This window comes from Crotalus tigris, unplaced genomic scaffold (genome assembly GCF_016545835.1).
Source record: "Crotalus tigris isolate CLP2741 ecotype Arizona unplaced genomic scaffold, ASM1654583v1 scf7180000024340.7048381, whole genome shotgun sequence".
Lineage (NCBI taxonomy): Eukaryota > Metazoa > Chordata > Lepidosauria > Squamata > Viperidae > Crotalus > Crotalus tigris.
The window spans coordinates 791,129-804,521 of NW_024100510.1; the positions used below are offsets into that span (position 1 = coordinate 791,129).

At 42.5% G+C, this 13,393-nt stretch overlaps 1 protein-coding gene across 14 annotated transcripts in view; it reads right to left on the minus strand.

The window, feature by feature from the left end:
* The window catches only part of IQCA1 (IQ motif containing with AAA domain 1), a 230,963-nt gene extending 224,776 nt beyond the window's left edge, over positions 1-6,187 (minus strand). For all 14 annotated transcript variants that reach the window (XR_005554642.1, XR_005554640.1, XR_005554639.1 and 11 more), the window contains exon 1: positions 5,798-6,187. Coding sequence is in view for 9 of the 14 variants with exons in the window: in XM_039326226.1 (XP_039182160.1) it covers positions 5,798-5,808 (11 nt within the window). In the remaining 5 variants the exon portion in view is untranslated. The remainder of the gene's footprint in view (positions 1-5,797) is intronic.
* Positions 6,188-13,393: the final 7,206 nt, after the last annotated feature.

Here is a 13,393-nt window from a genome sequence, read left to right on the forward strand (position 1 = left end):
CTCATCAGTTTGGAGAAGATGTCAGTCAGTTATGAGAAAAACATGAAATCTGAAACTATAGGAATAGTAGAATCAAGAGCCAAACTTTAGTAACCATCTAAAAAGGCTAATAATAACAGACACAGAAGGAAATACTCTAATTCAGCAAATTTATTTTTTTTTGTGGCTATATTTATTTTTTGGGGGGGAGGGAGAGGATTCAAAAATAGCAGAATTCTAGAATTTCAACATATAACAGAGCTTTAGTTTAGGTATAAACTGCTTAAAGAGACCAGATTAACAGTCTGGGATTGCATACTTTAACCAGCTGAGACAGTAAAAACAGAAGGTCCATTAAATTTTCTGTCTCATTAAATTCTAAATACTTGGGATATGGTGAAGCAGAACACAAACATCTCTGAAGTATCCATTATACAGAAACCAAAATTGTCCTTATGTTATCAATTTAAGAAAGAGACTTATTTTAGTTTCTCAAAAAAGCTGTTCCTTCAAGTTCTATTCAGGGGACTTACAGGTAGACCTTGACTTACAATCATTTATTTACCAACCATTCAAAGTTACAATGGAACTGAAAAAAGGTACTTATGACCATTTTTTACACTTATAACTATTGCAGCATTCCCTTACTTATGTGATCAAAATTCAGATACTTGGCAACTGATATGTATTTATAATGGCTGCAGTGTCCCAGGGTCATGTGATCACCTTTTGCGACCTTCGGACAAGCAAAGTCAATGGGGAAACCAGATTCACTTAACAGCCATGTTACTAGCTTAACAATTGCAGTGATTCACGTAACACCTGTGGCACAAAAGGTCATAAAATGGGGCAAAACTCACTTGTCTTGTTTAGAAATAGAAATTTTGGGCTCAATTGTGGTCATAAGTCATGGACTACTTGTAGTTTCTAATAGGGATGTGCAGCACTACACTGAAGGAAAAATGAGTGCTTTGCAGCGTATAGGGCAGAGGTCCCCAACCTTCTGGGCACCAGGGACCAGTTCCGTGGAGAGAGGTTTTTCCGTGGACTAGAGGGTATGTGGCTTTGTGTGCTGCCTGCATCTTGTGGATGGGGCTTTGCTTGTTTGTGCGCCCAGTGCTGGTCCATGGACTGGAGGTTGGGGATCCCTGATATAGGGTACTCCATACAGCACCTATCTCTACTATCTTAAAGCAGCCATGCTTGTTCATAGATTCATGCAAATGCTTTTTGTGCAGCTTATTTCCTACTTCAAAATCCATGAAAACATGGATTTTGTTTAAGGAAGCTATTCCAACATTCCTAGAAATCCCCATTATGCGAATCTGCTTATCTCAAAGAGGCTGACAGACAATGTAAAGATAAGTTTTACTTGGTAAAGCCTATATATTGTTTCTTTTTACAGTGCAACTGACTATTTCAGTACTTAAAATGTGCATCACCAACAATCACTTGTTATCTTGGCTGAATAAATTGAATTTATCTAAGTTATAACTTTCTTCCCAGGACAAATAAATGCTAAGTATTTTTAAGTAAATAAATTAGTTTTTGATATTTAATTTAGATTTAAAACCCAGTACATTTCATTAAAGTGAATATGTACCTTCTTTTAATTTATCTAATTCAGGCAGAGAAATATAAAAGAGACTATTTTAAAGTACAGTTTTTATATTTGTTGGTAAAGTAGGAAAGTATGCCAAAGAAATGCAAGGTTGCTCAAATGAGGCATTGTAGTATTTTGAGAGCTGATTCTGTTCTGAGGATTCCAAAAGAAGTATTTTCAAATGTCTATGGAGATTCTCAGTCATCCAGGTCATGGTTGTCCCAAAGGTGCTTTTTCACGAGGCAACTGGATTTTCTTTTTTCTCTTTGAAGATGTTTTACTTCTCACCCAAGAAGCTTCTTCAGCTCTGACTAGATGGTAGCTAATGGAAGGATTTATATTCCTTGCAGGTCAATTGTATTCTTTTAGAGAGTCATTGATGCCACCTGGAGCAGTGGTTCTCAACCTTTCTAATGCCGCGACCCCATAATACAGTTCCCCATGTTGTGGTGACCCCCAACCACTTATACATCACTGGGTGCCAGGGGCGTGGCCAAAGAAAAGGGGGAAAAATGGCGGACAGCCTTGTTTGGCGACCCCCGTGAAATGGTCGTTTGACCCCAAATGGAGTCCCGACCCACAAGTTGAGAACCACTGACCTGGAGGTTTATCTGTGTCGTCAGGGTCACCTGAGTAGTGCAAATGGATGTGGAACCTTCTTGGAACTGTTGAAAGGACTGTGTTGTAGACTGAAGATAGATGATTTCATATCGCTCCCTCTCTGTTGAGAAAAGGCTGTTTAATTTTGATACAGATGGCCTCTTTGACCCCTCTTTCAAATCAGTGGTCCTCTTTGTCCAAAATGTGGCCTTTTTTTCTTAAATGCAGATGGACTGCTGAATCTTGTCCTGATGGGTTAGTTCTATGTTGTGCCATGTATTTATGAAGTTCAGTATTATATTAGTAGATTAAAAAGAGTTTGATCCAATTAAAATTTGGGCATATATATCCATTTTCCCCATTCCTACTAAGATGTTTTCCATACTTTACTGCTACTATCTAGAGTAGTAGTTCTCAACTTTTTTGATGCCGCGACCCCAACCGGTCGTAAGTCGAGGACTACCCAACCAGTCGTAAGTCGAGGACTACCCAACCAGTCGTAAGTCGAGGACTTTCCCTGCCCGGGAGCACTGCACATGCGTGGTACTGCCCCCTGCGCCGGCCGAGGCGTAGCTGGCAAGTGGCAGAGATGGAGCAGGCTGACCACCGGCTGGGCCACCAGCTGGCCCAGCCCAAGGGAGGTAAGGCAGCCACCAGGCCCCACGCGCGCCAGCAACCCTCCCTGTGCCCGCCGGCCTCCCACCTCCCACCCCTGGCCCTCTTTTACTTACATTTTTAGTAGCTGCTAAGCAGGGAGGGGTGGAAACTTCCAGGCAGCTCGCCTTCGCTGCAGACAACTTGCAGCACCGTTTGCAGAATGGGACTTTTGACGGGCTCAGCAGGGCAGAGACAGCCTGGACAATTCCTATTGGCTTTTGAAAGCCAACAGAATTAGACTCTATTCAAGAGAGTCTATTCTATTGGCTTTCAAAAGCCAATAGAATAAAAGGGAGTAGCACAGCTAAGGAAAAGGGGAAAAAATGGCGGACTGCGGTTTGGCAACCCTCGTGAAATGGTCATTTGACCCCAAATGGGGTCGCGACCCACAGGTTGAGAACCGCTGATCTAGAGGACGCTTAACAATATAATTTGGACAAGAAATGTTAAATTTACACAAGCTCAAAATTTGAGAGAAAATTTTTATAAAATGTTTTATAGATGGCATTTAGATCCTAAAAAATTATCTTGTATGTATTCCAATATACAGCCCAAATGTTGGAGATGTGGCAATAATGATGCGACATACTTTCATATTTGGTGGAATTGCAAAAAAGTAAAGGCTTTTTGGATTATGATTTGGTGGAACATTCAAAAGATTTTTAGAAGAAAGATAAAGTTTACTCCTCAACTATTTTTACTTGGTATTTTTGTTGACTTAAATGAAAAAGAAACTACTTTGATGTTGAATTTATTAACTGCAGCAAGGTTATTAGTAGGTTTATACTGGAAGAAAGATTATTTGCCTACTCTAGAAGAATGGATATTTAAAGTATCTAGTTTTGCAGAAATGGCAAAAATTTCTGCTTATTTAAAGGATCATACACAAGAAAGATATATTATTGTATGGAGAAGATGGATAGATTATATTCAGAAAAAGTATGGAATTAAAAAGTTTCATTTATTTTATGAATGAATATTAAATATTATAGAGAATTGCTTTATGGGTTATGGAGTTAAAGGTTAATTATGATATTTTTTTTCTTTTCTTTTTTCTTTTCTTTTTTTCTTTTCTTTTTTTATTATTATAAATTTTGTTATTATTAAACCTGTATTCTGATCTGGGAAGTGAAGGGAGGGGGGTTGGGGGTGGGAGGGAAGGTAAGGGGGGGTAAAGGTAGTATAGATAATGGTTGCTTATGAATTTATTTTACTTTAAAATTTTATTATATTTTTATAATGTTTGTATGTTAAAAAATAAAAATTTTCAATAAAAAAAAACAATATTTCCAAAATGAAGGATTATGGCTCAGAGGCAAGAGCAGATCTGCTTGCAGAAGGTCCCAATTATAATTTCTGGCCTCCCCCAGAAAAGAGGTTATGAAACTAATTTCAGCAAGTTAGAAATCACAGGATTGAAAGGTAATACCAGGCAAAACTGATTGGGCAGTTAGAACTATTGTTACCTTATGATGAAGTCTCTAAAACACACCTCCTGTGCTATTATAATTTATTACAATTACATCTCCATTCATATATTATAGGATAGATGTCACATATATTTATAAAGTTTTGACTAACTGCTTTCCTTCTTTGTTTGAATACTGTATAAAAGGCTAATGTGCCAAACAGTGAGTGTAAAAGTACTTCAATGCATACTCCTTTATTGCTTCAGTAATAAATGAACAGGGTTGAATTTGTGTATAATTTGGAGTCACTCACATAGTACCGTACCTTATACCCTTTTTCAAGCCAACAAAACCTTTTGTTGCAAGTCAGTCTAGGCAATTTCAATTTGATCTGGCATTAAACCATAAGAAAGTGAGATTATTTCTATACTTCCTAACACCTTAAATCCTTAACAGCCAATTTATTAGCCCTGGCCATCACAGCTCCAACAGAAATTTCTTACATTTTGTGGGGCTATCCTGCATGGAACTAGTGTGCGTGAATGAAAGTTGGACAATACTGGGCTAAAATTCAGAGTCCCTTTTCTGGAACTTTTCCTTACCTTACCTTTCCTTTTCCTTACAAATTATGTAAAAATGTAGAATTTATAAAAAAAGATGGGGGTTATAAAAACAATCTTTCATACAAGAAAAATGAATGTGTGTCTTACTAGCATTCATAATGCATGCAGATTGCAATCACATTCTATACTAGTTTTGTTCCTGTGGAAAAAGTACTGCAGAGAACTATGATCCTTATGCAATTCATAAAGGATCATGATATATGCCTTATTAAAATAGAGAGTAAACATTTCTTAAAACCTTTCATATATTTCCAATAAAATATGAGTTATAAACCATACTGGCAAGGAGTCAAGTCTGATTTCATAAACTGCACCCATTTCTTTATTGAAGAGAAAAAAATCATATGGCATTCTACTATTAAAGACTGTCCTGAAATGATTATTTCACCATTAAAAGAACAAAATACAACTCAGCCTGTAATGCAGTTGGAATATTTTAAATTTCTAAAACTGTATTTTGTTTTTCAAAACAAGGATGGAGTTTCCGTCTGAAACACCCGTTTTTCAATCTAAGGAGTGAATGAAACGTGAGAAAAGGCCAGATAGGCAGAGGCGAATGGAATAAAAACGTAGAAAATGGGAGTTCACTCTACCCTGTTTGTTTGCAATAAACACTCGCCAAGAACAAATTAGCTATTAAATTGCAGTTATAAGAGTTACATAAATAAACAAGCGGCACAATATTAAAAGTATTTACATCTAGATACGAAGTGAAGCCAAACCTATTCCTATTTTTCGTAATAGTTTTCTGCCCAATCATCATCCTTCAATGTTAATTTCGTAGGGGCTCTAACAGGGACTAGAACTGAGCTAAATTGACACCCAATAGTGGCACTGTACATTTTAAAAATGTGTACTGTTTTATTTTGTACTTACTTATGCGACATTGCTTTTTGCAAAATTTTACTATTTTGCTTTTTACTTACTTATGCGACATTGTCTTTTGTCACCTTCCCTTGCGTTTGGCTTTCTGCTCCGATATTGGTTTTCTTAAAGCCTATTGAAAAAGGAGTCAGGAAGAGTTCTCCGTCTGTCTATCCGCCATTAAACTTGGAGGAAAATTGCTCCCGGGCAAGAGACCAGGGAATGAGCCTTCTGCTGCAGCCAGGGCCCCAGTAGCACAGGCCCTTAACGACCGCGGCGCGTGTGCCGCGAGGCGAACTTATCTTCTCTTGCCTCCGCCCCGGGGCCACGTGAAGCACGCCCCACTTCCACGTCTGAAGAAACCGAACTGCTTCTGCAGTTGCACAGCGGAGCTCTCCCCGCGCGCCCTCCTTAGCAACTACCGTAGCGGCCGATAGTAAAGCCACGCTTCAGCTCCGCTCCTCCTTTCTTTGCTCGGCCGGTTGCTATAGAAGCAGCGGCGGCGGCGCTGAGGGGGGGGGGGGGGCAGGGAGAACTTGCCTTTTTCACAAACTATTTCCCTTTGCTGTGATCGCAGCGAAAGAGCATAAACTTCTAAATGGGACGTTCGTTGTGCAATTGCCCTTCCTCGTGGAATTTGTTTGGGGTCCTAACATTTATTTAGTCACTCCCTTTGCCGTACTTAAAATTCACCTCCAAAACATACAAAATAAATCAGAACATTAAAAAGGGGGGGGGGGAGAAATCACCTAAAGATAAATCTCTACTAAAACCCAAGATAGGTGGCTTCTCATGACTTGTTTGCAACTTACTGCTTCCATCTTTTTTTCTATATGAAGAGAATACATAATTGTTGAGCAATATGTTATTATTGGTAGCAATAACAATATTGTCTTCTTAGGTATATTCTCTCTTCTCAGTCATCTAGATCAGGACTTTTCAACCTTTTCATCCATTGTACCACTTTTAGGATATGACGATATCCGAGTACCACCAGTCGCCTAGCGAGGTGTCAAAAACTTGACCAAAAGAAAAAAGTGATTAAAGTACAGCTAGTCCTCGACTTACAACAGTTCGCTTAGTGACTGTTCAAAGTTACAATGGCACTGAAAAAAGTGACTCATGACCATTTTTCACACTTATGACCATTTCAGTGTCTGCAGGGTCACATGATTTACATTCGGATGCTTGGCAACTGATTCATATTTATGATGGTCATAGTGTCCCAGGGTCATGTGATCCTCTTTTGCAACCTTCTGACAAGCAAAGTCAATATTGAAACCAGATTCATTTAACAACCTTTTATATCAGAGGCGTCAAACTCAATTTCATTGAGGGCCGCATTAGCATTGTGGTTACTGTCGGGAAGAGTCCTTCCTTCCTTCCTTCCTTCCTTCCTTCCTTCCTTCCTTCCTTCCTTCCTTCCTTCCTTCCTTCCTTCCTTCCTTCCTTCCTTCCGCAGGACTGTCAAGGCTCAGCAGAAGCGCCAGGATCAACGCTGGGAAGAAAGATAATTAAATCTACCCACAACTTCCAGGGCTACTGTGCTCCTTCCCGAAACAAAGCGCCCATGCAGCTCAGCCTCATCCTGCACAGCCACCGTGATGCCTGGCCTTCAAACGTCTCCGGAGGAAAGAGGAATGAGGCATCCGCCAGGCATTTTTTGTCCAAATTGGGCACCCAAAGCAAAGGGGGAAAAAGCTGCAGAGTTTTGAAAAACTTCCAGGGCTGCTGTGCTCCTTCCTGAAACAAAGCGCCCCACGCAGCCCAGCCTCATCCTGCACAGCCACCACGATGCCTGGCCACTTATCCAAAATGAAGTACAAGTCAAAGTCCCCTTAGCAGGCGGCACCCCTCCTCTCGCTGCCCCCCCTCGCCCGTCACAGGGGACCATCAGGGCGGCCAGGAAGAGCCACTGCAAGCCCTGGGCAAGAGGTCTCTGCGCTGCACGAGCCATTCCCGAATCCAGGCAGCCCAAGGAGGCAAAGGTCCTGGGGCTCTCCTCCTCCCAAGCTCCTTCAGCAGATGGTCAGGCGGTGACGGCAGCTTCTCAGGGGATCAAATCCTCATGTTCAGAAAGGAGGGGAAAAGCCTGTCTGGAGGTGGGTTGTTGTTTTTTTTTCGGGTGGTTTCAGATTTCCCTTCCACTTTGCTTTCCCTCCATTCCATTTTCAGGGGCGCCTCTGCCTTGCGCTTTCAGCACAGCGCAGCAAAGTCCACCACTGTTGGCCAGGCAATTGGCAACTTCCAGTTCCCGTTGCTTTGCTTTGCCCAAGATTTGAGGAACATGGAAATCTCATCCCCCTTCCCACCTCCTTCCCCACGAAGGAAAGAGCTTGAATCCGGTGCTGATTCTGGCACTTCTGCTGAGCCCCAAAGAAGTGCCAATCAGAAGAAATGCCAATCAGAAGAAGTGCCAATCAGCTGGTGCTGATCCAGGTGCTTCTGCTGAGCCCTGACAGCCCTGCAGCTCTAGCCATTTCTCATTCAGGCTTGTGCGGTGCTGCTGTCGGTTCAGCTCATTCCCCTCCCTCGCTACCACTTCTAGGATGGTCGTGTACCACCTGCCAGGTGCCAATGTACCACAGGTGGTACAAATACCACTGGTTGAAAAGCCCTGGTCTAGATGACTGGCTAGATCAGGAATCATCTTGGCAGCTGGGACATATTGTAAGGACCCACCCCACTTCTCTGGGTCCATTTCAATGCCCTGGGGGGATATGCGATAACCTAAGTAGTCTATCCTTTCCTGGTGGAATTTGCATTTTGAGAGTTTGGCATATAGGTGGGCGGCTCGCAGTTTCTTTAAAACCGCTCTGACTAGGTTGACATGTTCCTCTTTTGTTTTGGTGAAGATAAGAATGTCGTCCAAGTAAACAAGGACCCCCTTAAACAGGTGCACCCTTAGAACGTCATTGATTAATTGCATAAATACTTCAGGGCCCCCTTGTAGTCCAAATGACAAGACTTTGAATTGATAGCACCCCATGGGGCAGTTAAATGCGGTCTTCCATTTGCCCCCTTCCTTAATTCTCACGCGATAGTAAGCTTCCCTTAGGTCTAGTTTAGAAAATTTTTTCCCTTTCGAGAGGTGTGACAGCATGTCTTTCATGAGGGGCAGAAGGTATAGGTTGCTTTCACTGATTGTATTCAGGGCCCTATAATCCACGCATAAGCGTAAAGAGCCGTCCTTCTTCTCTCTAAAGAGAACTGGGGCAGCCACTTTAGGCTTGGCTGGCTCAATGAACCCTCTCTCTAGGTTTTTTTTTATGAATCTTTCCATTTCCTCCTTCTCCTTTGGGCTCATGGAGTATAATCTGGGCTTCGGGAGTTTTGCCCCAGGTTGAATTCAATGGCACAGTCTGTGGGTCGGTGGGGGGGGAGCTCATTCGCCCTCTCCTCACTGAAAACTTCAGCAAGGTCTGTGTATTCCCATGGATGCTTTTTCTATTCTTGATTCTGATAGCCCCCCTTGGGATTTTAAGTCCATAGGGTCCCCCTTCAGGAATTTGATTTCTGTCGTCCTCCAATTTACCCAGGGTTCCATTTTTTTAACCATTCCATCCCTAGGATCATTGGGCATTCCATGCCTGGGGTCACCACAAACGTTATGTCCTCCTCATGTTTGCCCAGGGAGTGGTGTATTGGTAGAGTGGCTAGGGTAGCTGGCACCCACCCCTGCTATGGATCCATCTAACTGGCCAAATGAGATTGGTTCTTCCATTCTCCTCGATGGAATGCCCAGATTCCCCACTAGTGTCGGGCTAATGAGGCAGCGGGTGCAGCCAGAGTCTATTAAGGCTTTCACCTTCATGGCTTCGGGCATGGGGGGAATAAATATAGTCACTGTCTTGAGGATGGGTGCGATGCGTGCACTTACCAGGGGTTCACCCTCCGAGCTGTCGTCTGAGGCGTCCACATGCCCTGTGGTGTAGGCTGGAGTTCTTTCCCCCTGATGAGCAGAGGTGGGGGTTCCGCAATTTCCATCATTCTCATGGCAGTTTCTTTTGGCTTAGCTGAAGACTTTCCGGATTTGCTGATTGGGGATCTGTCTGGGTTGTGTTGGGGGGCTTTGGAGCGGCATTCTACAGCTCGATGCCCTTCTCTTCCCACTTGAAACATCCCATTTGCTTCTTGGCTGTAGCCAATGGTTTCACTGGTTCGTGTGTCAGCTCAGGCAGGGGGCGGCTCCATTGTTTTCCTCGGCGGTGTCTCTTCAATATGTCGATCTCTGCTTCCTGTGCCAAGATGTACCATTCCTCAAGTTGGTATGGGTCCCCTCGGGGCAGGCAAGCATCATATATGTCATAATTTAGTCCGTCTTTGAGATGACTAAGGAGGATGTCTTCTGGCCAGTTCAGTTTGCTGGCAATGGGGTAGCTGGCACCCCCGGAATTCTTGTATATATTCAGCCACCAGGCGTTTGACTTGCCTCATCGTTTTTATCCTTTCACGAGCTTTGCGATCAGCCAGGGGGTCTTCCAATCGTCTTCTCAGAGAGGACATGAAACGTTTGAAGTCGTTGAGTTCTGGGGCATTGGAGTCGTGCAAGTTCACCACCCAATCTGCAGCCGGTCCGTCCAGGGCAGATTGCACGATCTGGATGCAGGCTTTGTCGCTGGGGATGTCCCGCCCGTATTCCTCCATGTAGCTGAGTACTTGGGTTAGGAAAAACCCCAAGCGTGTTGGCTCCCCTTTGAATTTCACCTCCAACAGCGGACGTCTTGGAATGGATCGGTGCCTCCGTTGTTGGTGGTAGTGTCTTCCGTCCAGATCGCCATCTGTGGTTCGGTAGGGGGTGGGGACTACTGGATCAGCAGATGTCCCTAGGGCTGCACGTTCCACTTCCCCCTCGGTGTCTCTCCCTTTTTCCAGGAGCTGGGGCGGCCGTAGGGCTCAGGATTTTCCTCTCCTAGGGAGCTGAGAGTTCTCTTCATCAGGTCAATAGATTTCTCTAGGATCCAGTCTGAGTACGGTGCCCAGCTTTCTCCCTCTTCACTTGCGTGTAGGGATTTCTCCATCTCCTGCTTCCATTCTGGTTGCTTGGCCCCCCCGTCTCAGGGTCACCTTTCTTGATTCCTTTCCCCACTCACTTTTCTTTCCAACGCCCATTGACCAGCGAGGCTTGTGGTCCCGTGTCTCCACCACTTCTTCTCCTGAGGAATCTGACCTCTCAGATCCCAACTCTTGGTTAGATATAGTAAGTGACTAAATATTCAGGGACTACACAAAGAATTGTCCGAGAACAGAAACATTGTAATGAAGGTATCTATGAGGAAAAGCAATGGGGAGGTAACAAATTGTGTGTCATGCAAATTCCACCCATTAGAATGTTGCATCAATGATGCAAATATGAACCACTTTCCGCCCAGAGGGAGACTGGAAGTTTTGTCTACTTGCTAATTACCTAGAATAGAGAAGGTAGAAACATGGCTAACAGCAAAGCACATCCATCAACCATAAAAGAGGGATTTTCAAACAACAAACTCATGGAATAGGTGATGGATACTATTGTGGTATGCAATACAATACATGTGCTTATGCCCAAAGGACACCTGAATTATACATGCATTAAATGTAAACTATGTGAACTGCTAGAGGAAAAAATAAGGGATCTAGAGGCAACTCTAGCCAAATTCCAACCTACACAAGAAAGCTATACCCAAATGGAATCAAACAATGGACAAAATACTCCCAGAGGATTTGACTCTACTGATAGACCCTTGGAGGAAGACAAATGGAGGTATGTCACACATAGAAGGAAACACAACAATCAAAGGAAGAAGCAGCATACATCTAACAAATCCCTACCACCCAATCTAACCCAACCAGAAGCAGCCCCATTAAAACTGAGCAATCAATTTCTCCCCCTAGATGGAAATACATAGATCCACAACCTCTCCCTCAAAGAAAACATGCAGACACCTAGCAAAGAAACAGCATCAAATATCCCTTAAAAAGTCACATCAACAAACACACCTGAGATATACAGAAAAGCATCTCAGACTGCACTCCCCCCCCCCAAAAAAGAAGGTGAGAATAGGAGATTCTATTCTCAAAGGAACAGAACCAGCCATCTGCAGGCCTTATATACAATCCAAGGAAGTATGTTGTCTCCCTGGAGCAAAAATCAAAGACGTGGCTGAGAACTTAACCAAAATAATTAGGCCCACAAATTACTACCCTTTCCTCCTGCTTCACATTGGGATGAATGACACAGCAAAGAACCTGAACACAATACTGAGAGATTATAAGCAACTAGGCAATAAGGTTAAGGAGCTAGGATCACAAGTAGTGTTCTCATTAATACTCCCAACAAAAGGCCGCTAACACCCATTAAGGAAAAAAAAGAATTCTAGAAATAAATCTAAAAGGTTGGTGTCATCAAGAAAACTTTAGTTTCCTGGACCATGGACTGCATTTCCTATGAGAAGGACTCTTGGAAAGGGATTTGCTGCATCTCAAGAAAATAGGGGAAAATATACTCGGAAAAAGACTGGTCCAACTCATTACAAAACTTTAAACTAAAATTGAGGGGGAAGGCTGACCAGTCATTAGAATCTGTAGAACACAAAACCAGTCATAAATCCCAAGAAAAGAAATCAAACAAAGAAGTAAGGAATGATGAGAAAAAAGAAAAAAACACAACAACCAGGAGATCCAGGAAACATACCCACGGACAGGCATAAAAGTCTTAAATGTTTATATACCAATGCTCAAAGCTTGGGGAACAAACAGGGTGAACTAGAAGCAATAGTACATGACTGGAATGGACTGATGGATGGATACAAATAGATCTACAAAAAGAGGAGGGGGAGTTGCACTATATGTAAGAAAACACTACATATCTACAGAAATGCACGTGATGAAAGATAAAATCCCTCCAGAATGCATATGGGTCAATATAAAAGGGGGAAAAGATGATATTGCCATTGGTATATATTACAGACCACCCAACCAATCAGAAGAAATAGATGAACTCTTTGCCAACCAGTTCACAGAAGTATGTAGGAAGCATACCACAATAGTAATGGGAGACTTCAAATATCCAGATATTAACTGGGAGACAAACTCTGCAGCAAGTGGGACATCAAAGAGATTCTTAACCAACTAGCTGACAACTTTATCATCCAAAAGGTGGAGGAGGGAAATAGAAGAAAAGCTATACTGGACCTAATTTTTATTAATAGAGAAGACATGATAGAGGGAATTGAAGTTGCTGGAACCTTGGGTGAAAGTAACTGCATCATACTGAAATTCAATATAATGGAAACGCAAGCAATAGAAAATAATCCAACCAGTGTCTTAAACTTCAAAAGAGCTAATTTTAACAAACTCCGAGAGAACCTAGGAAAGATTCCACGGATGAAAATCCTAAAGGGAAAAACAACGCAAGAAGCATGGGAAACTCTGAAAAATGCTATCATAAAAGCCCAGTCCAGCACAATACCACTGAAAAAGAAAAACAAGAAATTCAAGAAAAAACCAGAATGATTGCACAAAGCTCTCTCAGACAAACTGAAAGACAAAAGAACAAGTACAAAAAATGGAAAGAGGGACACATAACTAAGGCTGATTATCAGCAGACGGCCAGAACATGCAAAGACGAAGTCAGGAAAGCAAAGGCTCAGAATGAACAAAGACTTGCAGCAGAAATC